Source organism: Staurois parvus, unplaced genomic scaffold (assembly GCF_062004578.1).
Source record: "Staurois parvus isolate SC_StPar_1 unplaced genomic scaffold, SC_StPar_1.0 ptg000317l, whole genome shotgun sequence".
Lineage (NCBI taxonomy): Eukaryota > Metazoa > Chordata > Amphibia > Anura > Ranidae > Staurois > Staurois parvus.
In genome coordinates, this window is record NW_028318113.1 from 583,358 (window position 1) to 601,573 (window position 18,216).

Genomic DNA, 18,216 nt, shown 5'->3' on the forward strand with positions numbered 1-18,216 from the left:
CACTTCCAGGACAGGATTTGGTGCTGCTGGCTATCCCAGCATGCACCTCTCGATCTCGCGCATGCACAGTATGGACAAGTTGTTTGTACCAGGTTGCCATAACAATGGCAGCGACAGCGGAAGTTCACGTCTCGTTGTTATGGCAACCTGCCAATCAAACGACATCTACTTCCGGTTTCGAAATAACGTGATGCTACAAGCGGAGGAAGCTCGTTGATTCCTGGGATTGATGACTCATTGATCCCAGGTATCAACAGGGTGGCAGGAGATGATATACTTTGCCGTAGCGTGGTTAAATGGAAGTGCGGTGTGTGACAGTGCGAGGCTCTGTCACTGTGGAAATGGGTTTGGGAAGGACTCAGGACTCTCAAACAGTCAGTTTGAGAGGTTCCAGCAAATGTTTTGCGAGCAGAGAAAGCTATGTTTTAAGCTTTCCCTGGATCTGGTAAGTCTGGATCGGAACTGTAAGCTGGAAGGCTCCAAAGGGTATTGGATGGGACAGAGTCTTCAGTCTTGTGCCCAGGTTTTTCAGAAGTTCTGAAGGGCGTGTGTGTGTCCAGGTGCACACACTCGTTATAAGGCACATCTGAGTATAGCTCACAAGTGGTGGAGGTGGAATAGCAGTTGCTATTGCTACAAATCTAAAGACAGAGCTCTGTCAGGAGAGCTGAAAGCTCCTGGTGGTGACTACAACCCTTGTGAGGGGGATTCTGGGCCAAAGTCTGGCCAGCTACAAGAGTCTGGGAGAACAAGAGAGGGTCTGGGAGGCTGAGGAAGCTGCAGAGGCCAGTGAGTCCAAGGGGCTGGAGGAAATCCACAAGTCTCTGGAGGAAGCAAGCTGAGGTACAGGGAAAACTCTGTCAAGAGGCCATGTGGGGCCTGAACAGCAAGGATCTGTCACCTAGGCTGAGAGAGCCTGAATAGCCAGTGGTCTGGGAGACCAAGTCAAGCAGAGGTACTGCTAACGAGAGAGCCAGGTGGCTCGGCATTTTCACTGTGTATTATTTTGAGTGAAGTTGAACCCCTGCGTGGGAACCTTGTGTTGAAAGGACTTTTCAGTTACTGTTTAATAAAAGTGGGCTAACAGGCCCTTAAGTTTAGATCCTGTCTGGCATGAACTCACTAAAAAATGCATCTACCATTGAGCTAAGAATCCCCAATATCACACGTCTAATAGACAAAAAAAGCTATGTAAACCTTGAAAAATAAAATACCAAACGTTTACTGGCATACATCAAGGAACATTTTAAAGGAACCTAAAAAAACGGGTGGAACTCCACATTAATACACTCTATTGACTAATTGGTTTCAACACAATTTTTTATTGGTAAAAGACGATTACCTCAAATGAGAGCAGAATTCTCTGTCATGTCCCTGAGGTTATAGAGGAAACTGCAAATGTTGTTGCTACAAACCAGAATGTGTTTTCAATAAAAACAACAGAGACTGTGAGATAGATGAATCATAGTCTCTGATTACTGTGCACGAAGTATGGGCTGAACACAAACCGCAGGAGGCAAAGCCACGGCTTTATATGAGGATTGCTGGAGGAGACCTTGCAAAATATAGACATGCTTTGTGTGCATTTATTGTAAACTGCTTAATAAATCTGCACATCTTTACAAAGCCCAGCATGCAACAAATTAGGATGATACCCATCAAGATCTTAGAAAAAGGCTTTTTGTTTCTGGTTTATAAATAAATATGACATAATAAATTTCACTAAACTGAATTGCACCGTGCTGTATGCAATTAGCCTAAATGTGTCAAGGTCTCCCGCAGGAAATTATGGAAAGAGAGAAACAGAATGTACATAGTAACAAAGGGGCCACAAGGTTACGCTGGATGTGATCCCAGAGTGTGTTGATTTGGAGCAAATGGACTGAGGTCCTATGCCCCTTGTAACCATAGAACTGATTAATACAAGGCTTTAGAGGCCTGAGAGCTTTGTGCAGAGGATGCTACTCAAAATGCATTAGTGTGGAAACAACCATTTCATTTCTTTTCACTGGCTGTCAGTGTGTGATAATACCTGCTCATAGTTGCCAATATTCCCCAAAAATTTTTAGAGACACTATTTTTTCTGTATGTCCAGAAAGGAGGTGTGGGCAGAGTATCATTTTAATTGAGGGCGGAGTATTCAATTGCGGGTGTGGCTCAACAGCAAATGTGAAAAATGCAAAAAAAAAAAAGCGAGGCTTTAGTGATGGTGTCAGCAAGCACTGACTGTGAGAAACTGGGTTTAAAACTAAACTGTCCAATTTCTCACAGTCAGAACAATGCTACATGAAAACAGAGATACTTTGTCAGCTGACAGCACTTTTTTTTCTAAAACTTAGATAGAAATACAAAAAAAATCTCCATTTTCATGCAGCACTGTCCTGACTGGGAGAAATTGGACAGTGTAGTTTTAACCACTTGCCTATTGCGCACTTATACCCCATTCCTGCCCAGGCCAATTTTCAGCTTTCAGCACTGTTGCACTTTGAATGACAATTGCGCGGTCATGCACTATTGTACTCATATGAAATTTTTATCAATTTTTTGAGACAGATTTTCTTTTGGTGGTATTTGATCACCACTGGCTTTTTCATTTTTTGCACCAATAACCACGCTGCGTGCCCCTGGGGGAGCACACGTGCGGTTAGAGTGGGAGGACGTCCTATGACGTCCTCCCAGAACAAGAGAACTGCCATGCGCCAGTCATTTCCTTATATGTTGGGCGGAAGGTGGTTAAACCCAATTTCTCACAGTCACTGCTTATGCTACATGAAAAAAGGAGAGATTTGTCCATTGCAGACTTTTTTCACTTCTATAATAGCACAGCAGTTTTGGAAATCCTCAGCACCAGCACAGCGCTTACCTTCATTGCTGACACTTCACTAGTAGAATGAATAGGGGCTCGGCACAATCGTCTCTGAGGCTGGCTGCACCCCCTCCCACCAGCTCACGCTGCAAAGCCTCTCTACCTTGGGGGTGCTGGGGATGCCAGAGTCCTCAATGACAGTACCTGGACTGAGCTGCTGAAGGAGGTGGTAGGGGAAGGGATCTGTGTGTCACTTGCCCTGTTTTGTGTCGCTCCCTGCCAGCTTGGGCATTGTCTTTTACATTGCTCCAGCAGATTGATACAAAAGTGGCCAAGAGTTTACTTTATTAATAAGCAGCACTGCAGATTACTCCATCACTCCCGAAAATGGAAAAATAGTCCCCAATGTGCCACGGCCCCCCCTTTCCCACTGAGCAAATGGGACCAGGAACGTTTTACTTTTTTTAACTGCTGTACTAGGCTCTGGAGGGTTTAGGAAGCACCACCTGCTGATTCCCCCACCCTGATCTCAGTTTTCCAGGACATTGGCCGGGACTGAGCAGTGGCGGGACTTCATTCAAATATTCGTGACTGTCCCGGGCAATCCGGGACACTTGGAAACTATGCCTGCTTAGGATGGTCAAAAGCATTGGCACAGATACGGCTTTACAGAAAATTAACTTTTAACCTTAATTGTCCAGTTAACCATTCTGTCACTAGTAGCTCACCAAACTTGTTTCCACATCAGCCACACCAGTCACAGTGTCACACCAGTGTAAGCCAGCAACAGTGTCCTTGATTGTGACCACACCAGTCTCAGTGTCACCTGACCAGTGTAAGTCAACAGCAGTGTTATTAATTGCTGCCGCACTAGTCCCCAGTGTCACCAGACCAGTGCAGCCAGCAACAATTTTCCTGATTACCACCACACCATTGCAGTGTTCCCACTGCCTGCCACTCGTACTGACCCTGGCCTGTTTATTGACCATGTTTCTGCCTGTTGCCTGGACCAATCCTTTGCCTGTTTGCTGACCATGTCTCTGCCTGCAGCCTGAACTGACTGGTTTGTATGTCCAACTGACTATGTTCCTGTGAGACACCACTCTAAGCCATCCCCTGTGGACAACTGCCATCTTGGAACTACAAGGACTCTTTTGTTCTTCCTTTCTTCAGCCACCTGTACTTCCTGGTCAGTGAACATGACATTCCTGGGGGCAAATATGTACTAGTAGGCTAGGCTTGCTTGGCTTACAGCACAGGTGTCAAACTGGTGGCCCTCCAGCTGTTGCCAAACTACAAGTCCCATGAGGCATTGCAAGATTGAGAGTTACAAGCATGACTCCCAAAGGCAGAGGCATGATGGGATTTGTAGTTTCGCAACAGCTGGAGGGCTGCCAGTGTCAGGAATCAAGGAATGACCAGAAAGGTGTGGACTGACACAGGGAAATGCAGGTTTCAGGTATAGTATAATAATACAGGTTATTAGCCACCCAGATATATATATATAAACGCACAGTGAACAAACCAACCTTTCACTAATCTTAGTAGGTGCAGGAACACAGGCGCAGTCAGGGCTGGAGAGGTGGAACGGTCAGGCCGGCCGTAGGGTTCTGTAATGACCGTTTGGTGGTACCTCTAGTGGTCCCCAGGACAGGATTCCCCAGGGCGCGGAGTCTAAGTCCCAGCCTGCTTATTCACCAGGGCCCCTGATGGTGGGGATGGACTTGGAGCAGACAGGAACCAGGTCGCGGCCCCTGAGTACACCTGCTAGTGGTAGAGGGATCCGCCAGAGGTATGTGCAGGTACGGCTGGATCCGTGCAGGATGGATGGATGGCAGAGTAGTTAGCGTGGTCAGACGGGCCAAGTCAGCAACGTGCGGGCAGCAAGGTACCAAAGGAGCAGGCAGAGAATAGTCAAGGTCACAAGCCGGGTTCAGTAACTCACGGACAAGCGCAGTACAGGGGATCAGACAGAAGGATGGTCAGGCAAGCCAGGGGTTCAACAGGAGATGGTCAGCAGAGGTCAGAATCAAGCCGGGTCAGCAACGAAGCAGGAACACAGGATACCAGGTACAGGAGCTCATGGGAAAACATACACCAAGGCCCCGAGCACAGGCCTTGTCATGCCTTAAATACACCTTTCTGTAATCAGCCCCAGGTTTGGCTGATTGCTCGAGTGAACTTCTGGCTGCTGAGAGCACCCGCTGGTCAGCTCTGGTACTGCAGCCCACACGGCAGGTGAGACCCACCACCAGTGCTGAGTCCATTCCTGACAGCCAGTTTGACACCCCTGGCTTACAGGAATTTGGACTGCTATAGGTGGGGCTACACTAAGCTATATTCCCTGACCACACATGTAGAGGTGACCATTACTGTACATTGATTCTTATACAATTAGTCCAGTATGTAATCTGTCCAAAAAGTTTCACACATGTGGTATCATCATACTCAGGAGTAGCAGAATGTGTTTTGGAGTGAAATTTGAAGTATGCCAATACTGTATGTGAGAAATATCTTATAAATTTTTTTGTGTAAAAAAATAAATTTTCATTTTTTTTCTGCATTTTCCAAAAACTTGTGGCAAAAAAATTAAGTTTTCAAAAGATTCACCATGCCTCTTAAAAAGTACCTTGGGTGTTTGCTTTCCAAAGTTTGGTCATTTTGTGGGTGTTTCTGCTGTTCTAGTGTTCCAAGACCTCCAAAAATGTGATAGGTAGTCAGAAAATTAGATGCATAATTTATCCCCCTAGTACACCAGAAGGTACTCCTTGGATTTTGGGCTGCTCAATGTGGCTAGGCTGTGAAAAATACTCATCATACACGGGAGGAGTAGTATAATGTGTTTTGAGGTGTAAGTATGGCTAGGATGTGTGTTAGAAATATCTTCATAATTGAGAACTTTGTTAAAAAAAACACATTTTCCTTTTATTTTCTGAATTTTCCAAAAACTTTTGGCAAAAAATGTAATTTTCAAAATACTCACCATGCCTTCCAGAAAAAACCTTGGAGTGTTTTCTTTCCACAATGATGTCATTTTGTAGGTGTTTCTACTGTCTTGGTGCTCCAGCGCCTCCATGTGTTAGGTAGTCAGGAATATACAGTAGATGCATAATTTATGCTCCTTAAATGTCTCAAGGTGCTCCTTGAATTTTGGGCCCCTCTCTGCATCTAGGCTGTAAAAAAAGTCTCACACATGTGGTATGCCCATACTCAGGAGACATAGAAAATGTGCTTTGGGATGTAATTCTAAGTATGCCTATTTTGTGAGTGAGAAATAACTTGTTAAAATGAAAACTTTGTGAAATAGTTTTTTAAATTTAATTTCTTCATTTTCTAAATCATTGTGACAAAAAAATTACCGCTTCAAAAAACTCAACATGCCTCTTACTAAATACCTTGGACTGTCTACTTTCCAAAAAGGGGTATTTGTACTGTCCTGGCATTTTAAGGTCTTAAAGTGTTACTAAACCCAGGACTGTGCATTCACTCTATCTGGTCTATCACAGTACACAGAACATGGAAGCGCAATTATATAAACTGCTAAATACCTTTTCTCATCAGCAGTATATAGCAGTCTTGGGACTTCTATCATAATATACATTGATTTGAGGTATTTTTATCAAGGACATGAAGCAGAATACATATTGGCCTAATTTTATGAAAGATGGTTTATTTGCAAAATTCTAAAACAGAAACCAAGAAAAACATGTAATGTTTTTTACATTTTCAGTATTTTTTTGCTTATATAGCAAAAAATAAAAACCCCAGTGGTGATTAAATACCACCAAAAGAAAGCTCTATCTGTTTCAAAAAATTATATAAATTTCACTTGGGTACAGTGTTGCATGACTGAGTAATTGTCATTCAAAGTTTGATAGCACTGAAAATTGGCCTGGGCAGGAAGGGGGTGAAAGTGACCAGTATTGAAGTGGTTAAGAAAGGTCACTTTTTTCTTCCAGGTACGCTTTGAAACTACAAAATACCAGTGATTTTTCTTGGGAGGGGGCTGCAGGGTGTACTTTAAGTAGTTAATAGGAAAATATATGTTATGAAATGTTCATATTCTTGCACAGAATTACTCTGTACTCATAGTACAAATGTCTTTAAATTGTGATTTTTTTTTTCAGAACTGCAGATCTCAGCTGTCTTGTCAGTTTTCAGCTGAAGAGACACTAGGATTTTTACAGCCTCAAGAAGACTCCTATGCATACTAAACTAATTTGATTAAACTGATTGGGCTGCAGAAGAAGATGTGAGGGAAAAAATCTACTCCCAGATGGTAAGCAGGACCAGTTGAGATGCCCAGAACATACCGTCTTTATTTCAGCAGCTGCTTGCTACACAGGAGAGCGTTGGCTAATGACAACACATATCAAAGGACTCCTGCCATGTGTCTGACATTAGTTTTTCCTTACTGGAGACTTGCTAAGAGGTCAGAGTTACCTCTCAAACCCTTAATGATACAGTATTGGATCTGTGTTATCTTAACATGCACAGAAATTGTCAAATTTGCCTCAACATCCTCCCTGCTGGGCCCCCCCCTAAAACCCATTGGGGCTGCTATGGCTATACATTACAGGTAGTATATCTGTCCATGTGTGGTTTCAATTACTAGAACATTGACCTGTCATATCTATGTAATTAGATTCCAAAATCTGGGAAGCAAAAAAAAAAAAAAGTGTAGATCTGGTATACTTGTAGGCAGGGTGCTTATTGCTGACTGGCTTCCCTCTACCGCCAAATGTAAGAGTGCTGCACTCCATCATGCAAAATTGTTGTGGATTCATTGCAGAAATAAAGCGTACATATGAACAGTTTCTGACTTCCCTACCCTTTCTGAATTGAACTTAAGAAAGGGCAAAGGCAGAGATACCCTTAAATTGATCTCATCCAATATTCTGATTTCATATACTAAATATATATATATATATATATATATATATATATATATATATATATATATACTGTATATACACACACACACATAGCTCTAGAGCTATGTCGAATTATTGCTAATATTTCATTTTGGAGCAGTAATAAATGACTATGGGTATAGTGACATAATTAATATTCATTGACTTGTAATATTGATCTCTGTTGTCTTTTGTTCAACTATACCTTTAAGTGGCCCATTATGTATGGTTATTTTGTGGTCTTAATGCTGTTTAATGTTGATTTGAAATAGTTTTAGATATACAGTAGTTGCAAAATCATTTTCACAAAATGCATCTTACCACTGTGTGGTTATTAGTTTAGGTTGAGCTGTTAAAAAGTTGTGATAACATGCAATGGTAAGCTTTAGATGTTTAGTGTACTTAGGGTATCATCTACATCAAGTAGAGGTACATTTTTTTTACATTGCAAATGATTGTAATGTTTTTCCATTGGAGGTGTCAAATTTTTTGAGCTTCTTCGCCCTTATTTTTTCCTGAGTTGCTACTGAAAGGAGAGCCTGCACATTGAAGGAGGAAACATTAGTTAAGGGAAAGTGGCTCTAGCTAAACACAAGCTTTAACCAACTTAGAGACAAGTGGTCAATACCATCTGATAAGTGCTTATATGTAAGGGTGTGTACCATGGTGAGCAATTCAAGAAATTGGTGGAAGGCACAGAGAAGTAATTGGAAACTATTTAAACACATTTTGCTCATTATTTTCAAAGAAAAAACATTTTAGAACCATTTTATTTTCTGTTATATATGGAATGAATTGGGAGCAGCCAAAATAAGAGGCATGGCTTGTCTTATTTTTACCATTTGTGGTCTGTTAAATATAAAATTGAAAACATTTTGTTATACCTTTTCAAAAAGTGTAAATAAATGACTTGTTGATCTTGCCAGAATTCGGATGAGCTTGTACCTTTGTGTGTACCTTTGTGTGTACCTTTGCTGCACTGAAATCTCAAGCCGTGTTACCAGCTCGGCATTGTTCACATTTGTAAACTAACCCTAAGTCCTAATCAGGAGTGAATACTGCTTTTCCATAGATACTTTACAGTGAATGAGCATTGTCCTAGGACAGGAAGTATGTTACTGGCAGGATCACTGTGTGAAAATAAAGGGAAAAAAGCTGCAACGAATAAAAATATTGCAGCCACCACACATAAGAACTGGTAACACTACAATATATTAAATACTCTTGGGTTTAGACATACTTTAGGACAAGCAGCATTCAGGTTCAGAGTGGACTGGAGGGCTGTAGGGAAAGTTCTAGGGGTGCTAAGGAAAGAAGTATTGGGTTGCCAATGAGAAATTACCAACTCCTGAAAATGGGTACCTAGAGATTGCTTTGTAGTTTAAATATTTATTGCTATGGGGAAAAGTATGCAATCAAGGTAATATTCTATCTGTATTGTGCAGTCCATGTTTAACTTTCTTGTGTATACTTCCTACGAATTATTTCTGCACAGCAAAAAATGTAACTCACAGATGATGGATGTGCAGTCATGCCACTAACCTTTTAATTTCAGACTGGTAGAATTTCCAGTGAATCTTCCCACATCTTCTTTTAAATATATTACATAACTACAGACAACAATCTTATCTGTTTTAAGTGTGAAGAAGAAAGTCCCTTAAAGTATAACTAAGCTCACATGATCTTGCATTTGGGAAATTTAGACTGGAATTTTTATGAAAGTTGTTCTCTTTTTAAATGAATGCCTGTCCAAAATCTGTTTCAGCAGAATTAAAGTATTATCAGTGAGGAGTGAAGAGGGAATTTTCAGTTTGTGGTAAATATGTTTGCTTTGGGTTATTTTGAAGGTCTGAGCACAGATTTACAGTATTTAATAAGCTACAAACTAGAATAGCCATGTACGATGGACTGTAACCCTTGGAAGCAGGAGTGGACTGACAACTCATGGGGCCCCCGGGCAATAGGGGATCATGGGGCCCCTGTGTCCTTGCCCAAACTCAAAAAAGCCTATGAAAAAGGTACCAGGGACATCTCATGGGGCCCCCTACTGACCCCGGGCCCTCGGGCAGTGCCCGAGTTTCCAAATGATCAGTCCGCCTCTGCTTGGAAGTAAGTTGGGTTTAAGGCTACTGTACTGTAGTGAGCTTAGAGAAAGAAAATGTCCAATTATTTCCTGTGGCCTAGTCCACCAAAAATAAGGCTTCAAAGGATATTTTGCACATCTTTCAACTAATTATAATTGGCCACTAAGAAAAAAGGGCAATTCATGATTAGGTTGTGGATCCCTCTTTATTAAGTTTGAAGATTCACACTTCCTGAAGCACCTAGGTTATATTAGATGGGGAATGCTGCCAGTGCCGGGACAAGGTCATCTAGTGCCCAGGGTGAAGATGGCAAACCGTAGTCTGTCCTCACTCCCCAGTGGAAGCACACTGAGATAGAGCTGTGTTCTTAGCAGCTGCCCACAATAGCCTATTATTGGAGGGAGGAGAGAGCAGAATCTTTCTTTCAGCAGACAGATAGGCCCTGCAGACACTCCTCTTAGTGAGGTGTGGAAGAACAGAGCGGCCAAAGCTCCCAGTGTGATCCCCTGTCTACATATTAACACTGCACCTGGTGTCAGGGCTCCAGGGTGTGACCAGAGGTATGTGACTGACGCAGGGAAACGCAGGCTTCAGATAAGTTATAAACAATATAATTTATTAAAGACTAACAATAAAAACATAAATGCAGTGCAATACTAAAACATAACACAGTGCAAACGAACCAAACCAAACCACCCACAGATAATACATACAATGCAAGCGTCGTCAGGCAGGCCGGGTCAATAACAATCGGGCAGGTAGGTACAGGGGGGTCAGGCAGAGAATGGTCGGGGTCACAAGCCAGGGATAAAACAGGAGAAGTCAGCAGAAGTCCGGATCAGGCAGGGTCAGCAACGAATCAGACAGAGACAGGAACAGGAACAGGGATGCAGGAACAAGATACAGGGCCCAGGAAAACACACACACCAAGGCAAAGACTGCAGGTCTGGCCATCACTTAAATACACCTGCATAAGCAGTTTCAGGTGTTTGGCTGGCTGCAGGGTTGAGTCTCTGATTGCTGGGAGCACCCGCTGGCCAGCCCTGGTACTGCAGCCCACAAGGCAGGTGAGTCCCACCATTACTGGCAAGTCCATTCCTAACAGTACCCCCCTCAAGGAGCGGCCTCAGGACGCTCCAAACAGTCCTAGCTGGGCAAAATGTTCCACCGCCTGGGTCTGGTAACTGGCGGGATATCAAAGACTGGCACATCAGGCAGGACTCCGGGCAGCGGCACACCGGGCAGGACTCCGGGCAGCGGCACACCGGGCAGAGGCACATTGAGCAGGACTCCGGGCAGCGGCACATCGGGCAGGACTCCGGGCAGCGGCACATCAGGCAGGACTCCGGGCAGCGGCACATCGGGCTGGACTCCGGGCAGCGGCACATCGGGCTGGACTCCGGGCAGAGGCACATCGGGCTGGATGCCGGGCAGAGGCACATCGGGCTGGACTCCGGGCAGAGGCACATCGGGCTGGACTCCGGGCAGAGGCACATCGGGCTGGACTCCGGGCAGAGGCACATCGGATCACCAGGCGGAGCAGCAGGCACCGGGCCACCAGGCGGAGCAGCAGGCACCGGGCCACCAGGCGGAGCAGCAGGCACCGGGCCACCAGGCAGAGCAGCAGGCACCGGGCCCCCAGGCGGAGCAGCAGGCATCGGGCCCCCAGGCGGAGCAGCAGGCATCGGGCCCCCAGGCGGGGCGACAGGCATCGGGCCACTAGGCGGGGCGACGGGCGCCGGGCCCCCAGGCGGGGCGACGGGCGTCGGGCCCCCAGGCGGGGCGACGGGCGTCGGGCCCCCAGGCGGGGCGACGGGCATCGGGCCCCCAGGCAGAGCGCCGGGCGCCGGGCCCCCAGGCAGAGCGACAGGTCTCGGGCCCCCAGGTGGAGCGGCGGGCGCCAGACCCCCAGGCGGAGCGACAGGTCTCGGGCCCCCAGGCGGAGCGGCGGGCGCCGGACCCCAAGGCGGAGCGACAGGTCTCGGGCCCGCAGGCGGAGCGGCGGGTGCCGGACTCCCAGGTGGAGCGACAGGTACCGAGTCACCAGGCACGACAGTGGGCTCCGAGTCAACTGGCATGACCTCTGGCACTGGGTCAGACATTGGATCGTCTGGCTGGACAGCGGGCATCGGGTCACCAGGCATCAGGTCATTTGGCTCGACAGCGGGCACCGCGTCATCTGGCAAGGCAGTGGGCACCAAGTCACCAGACACGACAGTGGGCTCTGAGTCACTTGGCACGACAGCGGGCACCGGGTCATCAGGTACCGGATCGTCTGGCTCGACAGCAGGCACAGGGTCATCTGGCGCTGGATCGTCTGGCTTGACAGCGGGCATCGGATCACCAGGCATGACCGCGGGCACTGGGTCATCAGGCATTGGATTGTCTGGCTCGACAGCGGGCATCGGGTCACCAGGTATGACAGTGGGCACTGGGTCACCAGGCATCAGGTCATTTGGCTCGCCAGCGGGCATCGCGTCTTCTGGCAAGGCAGTGGGCACCGAGTCACCAGGCACGACAGTGGGCTCTGAGTCAATTGGCATGACAGCGGGCACCGGGTCATCAGGTACCGGATCGTCTGGCTCGACAGCAGGCACCGGGTCATCTGGCGCTGGATCATCTGGCTCGACAGCGGGCATCGGGTCACCAGGCATGACAGCGGGCACTGGGTCATCAGGCATTGGATCGTCTGGCTCGACAGCGGGCATCGGGTCCTTAGGTACCGGATCGTCTGGATCGACAGAGGGCACCGGGTCATCTGGTGTTGGATCGTCTGGCTCAACAGCGAGCATCGGGTCACCAGGCATGACAGCAGGCACTGGGTCATCAGGTACCGGATCGTCTGGATCGACAGCGGGCACCGGGTCATCTGGCGCTGGATCGTCTGGCTTGACAGCGGGCATCGGGTCACCAGGCATGATAGCGGGCACTGGGTCATCAGGCGTTGGATCGTCTGGCTCGACAGCGGGCATCGGGTCACCAGGCATGACAGCGGGCACTGGGTCATCAGGCGTTGGATCGTCTGGCTCGACAGCGGGCATCGGGTCACCAGGCATGACAGCGGGCACTAAGTCATCAGGCATTGGATCGTCTGGCTCGACAGCGGGCATCGGGTCACCAGGTATGACCGCGGGCACTGGGTCATCAGGCATTGGATCGTCTGGCTCGACAGCGGGCACTGGGTCATCAGGTGTGATAGGATCATCAGGCTGGATCAGTTCATCAGGCTGGGTACAGACATCAGGCTGGGTACAGGCATCAGGCTGGGTACAGGCATCAGGCTGGGTACAGGCATCAGGCTGAAGTGCGGGTGCTGAGGCACCAGGCTGAACCACAGAAGGCAGGTTCTCCGGTTTGGATACTGGCAGGATGGTACTGGTTGGAAAGAATTTCCGCTTTTTTCTGGTTTTAACTACTGGGGAACTGCAAGTAAACGCAGGTCTGCAAACGAATGGAGCAACTGAGGACAGAGAAGAGCTGGAAGATGGAACAGAGGAGGGAGCAGTTGCTACAGAGGACTTCTTTACAGGGTTAAAGAAAGGATAGGTGCAGAGAGTGGGAGCAGAGGACTGGTATGTGGTAGTTAAAGTATACTGGGCAGTCGCTGGGGGTGCTGTCGGGGATGCAGGAAGAGTGCCTTGAGTGGAGGAATGATGTTGTAAGCTGACTGAGGCTGGGTGCAACAAGTCTGACCATGTCTGCAGTATGGGTTGAACGAAGCTCAGTTTACACAAAGCCTGTCTGGTCAATGACTGCACTGCGTTTATACAATCTCTTAGTATCTGTGGTGAACATGCAGAATAACGCTCCAGAAAGTAATCCACATCATCCTCCAATAACCATACCAGGGACTCTACCTGGTCGGCACTAAATGGCGGCAAAAATTCATCCCTGCATTCGGGGGTACCAGATGAAACCAACTCAGCACAAACCTGAATCAATGGCTGCACCTCAGAGAACTCTGTCCCCTGATCTACTAGAACAGTGGTGGGCAACCTTTTTTTTCAACTGAGCCAAATCTCGCCAAAACCACGATTGAAATTTATTTTGAGAGCCACATTTTTAAAACTGAAAATACATAGGATGGTACACTGTTTTTAGTTTCAATAAGTTTTTATTGAGAATATTCTGCATGCAAGTATCCACATAGGTCGGGAGGATACAAATAACACAACTAATAAAACAAAAACTTTAGAACGATATTATTTATCGATAACGTTAAATTCTGTAAAATTTGCCTTACAATGTAGAGAAAATTACATCCTGACAATGACTGACAAAGTCACAACCACTAATGTGAACATTGGCCTTGCATTTCCTTGGATAGTTTGAGTAAGTCAGGTTTGTATGTTGTTGTTTTTAATTTTAGGCACGATTCCAGGTTCTCATCGATGAGACGATTTCTCAATTTACTCTTGATAAGGTTCATGCTTGAAAATGATTGTTCACATAAATATGTAGACCCGAACAAGGAAAGAACAGCAAACGCTAGCTTTTTTAGTTGATTAAATGAGTCAGGAATACTATTCCAGGTGTTAAAAATCAACATATCTTCCTTCTCCAGGTCTTTCAAAGCAGACCACTTGTTCTGTGAACTAAGTTCACATTTGTTTTTCTCCAATCTTTCTAAATCAGTACAAAGACGTTCAAATTTCGAGCTCCACAGTTCTTTGTTTTTTAAATCCAGCAATTGCATTTCAAAGTTGCCAATGTCGATATTAAAGGGAGAAAAATTTAATTCCGTTACAGTGGCATCCAGAGGTTTTTTAACAAAGGCCAACGTCGCTTTGCTGTTTCTGAATTCCTGAAACCTCTTGAGAAAAGCTTCCCTCATATTTAAAAGTGCTGTTTTAAAATAGGTAATGTCAATATCAGAATTATTTTCTTGGCGATGTTTCAACAGGCTTGGAAAGTGAATCAAAGTTTCTCTGTCAAAATCTTGAGCAAAAACAGATAATTTGTTTTCAAACGAAATAACTTCTTCTAACATCGAAAAAATGGTGTTTCCTTTCCCCTGTAGTTTATGATTAAGCTGATTTAGATAGGAAGTAACATCCACCATGAAATACAGTTTTTGGGTCCACTGATCGTTTGTTAATTCTGGATAGTGAACACCCTTCTCGAGGAAAAATGCTTTGATTTCTGATAATAAGGAAGCAAAACGTTTCAAAACGTTTCCTCTTGATAACCAACGTACCCTGTTATGCAGCAGAAGATCTGCGTACTCGCTCTCAATTTCAACTAAAAATTCTTTAAATTGGCGATGATGAAGAGCTTTAGCTACAATGGAGTTGATCATCTTAGTCACCAATTCCATAACTTTGCACATTTCTTCTGGAAATGTCTGCGCACAAAGTGCTTCTTGATGTATGATGCAATGGTATGTAAGTATCTCGTGACTAATTTTTTCTTTCATAATAGCAACAAATCCATTTCTTATGCCGGTCATACTTTTTGCCCCGTCTGTTGCAATTGAGACGATTTTATCAAGTGGAATATGATATTTTTCAATGCAACCAATTACAGCATTTGCTATATCCTCTCCACGTGTTTGACCTTTCAGTGGCAATAATCCTAAAAGTTCTTCTTTAGGACCTGTAGCTGACATAAATCTTACAAAAAGTGAAACTTGAGCTGTATCATTTAAGTCACAAGACTCGTCAACTGCTATTGATAAAGCTGAAACCACTTTAAGATCATCAACTTGTTGGTTGGTTATATTGGAAGACATTTTGGCTGTTCTATCCTTCACTGTTTTAGCAGACAATGGCAACTCTTTAATTTTTTTTAGAATTTCTTCTTTGTTCTTAAAATCCCTGAATAACTCTTCTGATGCACTTATAAAACAACGTTTTATGTATTCGCCATCTGTATATGGTTTGCCTCTCTTAGCAATCTCTTGACTAACCGCAAAACTTGCAAAATTAACATAGTTGGAAGACTGCACCCACTGATTAAACGCAGAACTTGATTTTTCTTGACTCTTCAGAAGTTCCTCAACTGCTTTCTTCCTTGCATCACCAACAGGATATTTATTACTAAAGGACAAGTGTTTTGTTGTAAAGTGTCTCTCCAAATTAGATTTTTTATTATGTGCCAATTTTTCTTTACAAATAAGACAGGTTGGAAAGCCATTTACGTTCTGAAACGCGAAAGTCTCGGTCCATTCCACTTTAAATTCACGGTTTTCGTCTTCCGTTTTTCGTTGTTTTTTCTTTGTAGCCATGTCAAACAGGGCACCTATAAAAATGTTTCATTTTAAAATAAAGCCACCAACACCAAACCGGCATCCTTAATCACATAAAAGAAGTAATATTGGATGACACACTGTTATTTATCTGTGGATGATGCACTGTTATGGGGGATCTGTGGATGATGCACTGTTATTTATCTGTGGATGATGCACTGTTATGGGGGATCTGTGGATGATGCACTGTTATTTATCTGTGGATGATGCACTGTTATGGGGGATCTGTGGATGACGCACTGGTATTTATCTGTGGATGACGCATATATGGCATCTTATGTGTGTGTAAATAGTATTATAAAATTAGTGGGGCTCATCATGGATATTTTAAGCAGGGTTCTCCACCTTGATGGATACACCCAAACAGTAGGCAAGAAGTAAAAGTAATCAAACAGGCATGCACACATTGCACTGGCTCTGAATAAAGTTGAATAAAAGTAAAAAATGACAACATAAAATGAAATAAAAATCAAGATACAACTAAAAAAGTACATATAAAAGTATGTGAAAACACACTCAAATAGTCCTCACTGGTACTGTTATATATTGACCTCAGAACCTGGCCACTAACTTATTTTGTTGGCTCCTAGATTACAATATTCCGCAATTTTATGTCCACACCCCCCTTTTCACATCAACCCTTTTTATGTCAATCCCACAATGTCACATTTCTCCCCTCATGTCACATTTCTGCCCCTCCATGTCACACTTCTCCCCTCATGTCACATTTCACCCCCTCGTGTCACATTTCTCCCCCCTCATCCCCATTCATCCCCCATAGTAATTCATCCCCCATATTAATTCATCCCCCATAGTAATTCATCCCCCATATAGTAATTCATCCCCCATATAGTAATTCATCCCCCATAGTAATTCATCCCCCATATAGTAATTCATCCCCCATAGTAATTCATCCCCCATATAGTATTTCATCCCTCATATAGTAATTCATCCCTCATATAGTATTTCATCCCCCATATAGTAATTCATCCCTCATACAGTATTTCATCCCTCATACAGTATTTCATCCCTCATATAGTAATTCATCCCTCATATAGTATTTCATCCCTCATATAGTATTTCATCCCTCATATAGTAATTCACCCCTCATATAGTAATTCACCCCTCATATAGTATTTCATCCCTCATATAGTATTTCATCCCTCATATAGTAATTCATCCCTCATATAGTAATTCATCCCTCATATAGTATTTCATCCCTCATATAGTATTTCATCCCTCATATAGTATTTCATCCCTCATATAGTAATTCATCCCTCATATAGTAATTCATCCCTCATATAGTAATTCACCCCTCATATAGTAATTCACCCCTCATATAGTAATTCACCCCTCATATAGTAATTCACCCCTCATATAGTATTTCACCCCTCATATAGTAATTCATCCCTCATATAGTAATTCACCCCTCATATAGTAATTCACCCCTCATATAGTAATTCACCCCTCATATAGTAATTCATCCCTCATATAGTAATTCACCCCTCATATAGTAATTCACCCCTCATATAGTAATTCACCCCTCATATAGTAATTCACCCCTCATATAGTAATTCACCCCTCATATAGTATTTCACCCCTCATATAGTAATTCACCCCTCATATAGTAATTCACCCCTCATATAGTATTTCACCCCTCATATAGTAATTCACCCCTCATATAGTAATTCACCCCTCATATAGTAATTCACCCCTCATATAGTATTTCACCCCTCATATAGTAATTCATCCCTCATATAGTAATTCACCCCTCATATAGTATTTCATCCCCCATATAGTAATTCATCCCTCATATAGTATTTCATCCCCCACAGTACTATTCCCCCCCCTTCTAGTAAGCCAAGTCCCCCGTGTCAATTCACTTACCTTTGATCCGCGCGTTCCTCTCGCTGTCTTCCCGCGCCGTTCGGGTCTTCAGGGCGGACTGTGAGAGGAGCCTAGCTCCCCTCCCCTTCCGTTCGTCACGCTGCCCCGCCCCGCCTACACACATCCTGACAGCCACATCCGCGGGCTGGATTAAAAGGTCCGCGCGGATTTTTGGGGCGGCCGACCGAGAGGAGGCAGGGGAGCGGCCGACCGAGAGGAGGGAGGGGAGCGGGCGCACAGAAGAGCCGCATTAGAGTGGGTAAAGAGCCGCATGTGGCT

At 44.7% G+C, this 18,216-nt stretch overlaps 1 protein-coding gene across 1 annotated transcript; it reads right to left on the reverse strand.

The window, feature by feature from the left end:
- Positions 1–14,094: 14,094 nt before the first annotated feature.
- On the reverse strand, positions 14,095–16,029 carry LOC149457503 (general transcription factor II-I repeat domain-containing protein 2A-like). The gene has a single exon (XM_089683629.1). It carries the CDS (start codon positions 16,027–16,029, stop codon positions 14,095–14,097), a length of 1,935 nt encoding a protein of 644 aa, XP_089539755.1.
- Positions 16,030–18,216: the final 2,187 nt, after the last annotated feature.

Bases quoted from the DNA above. Each gene is read 5' to 3' on its own strand.
- LOC149457503 (XM_089683629.1), bottom strand. From the start codon at position 16,029: ATGGCTACAAAGAAAAAACAACGAAAAACGGAAGACGAAAACCGTGAA.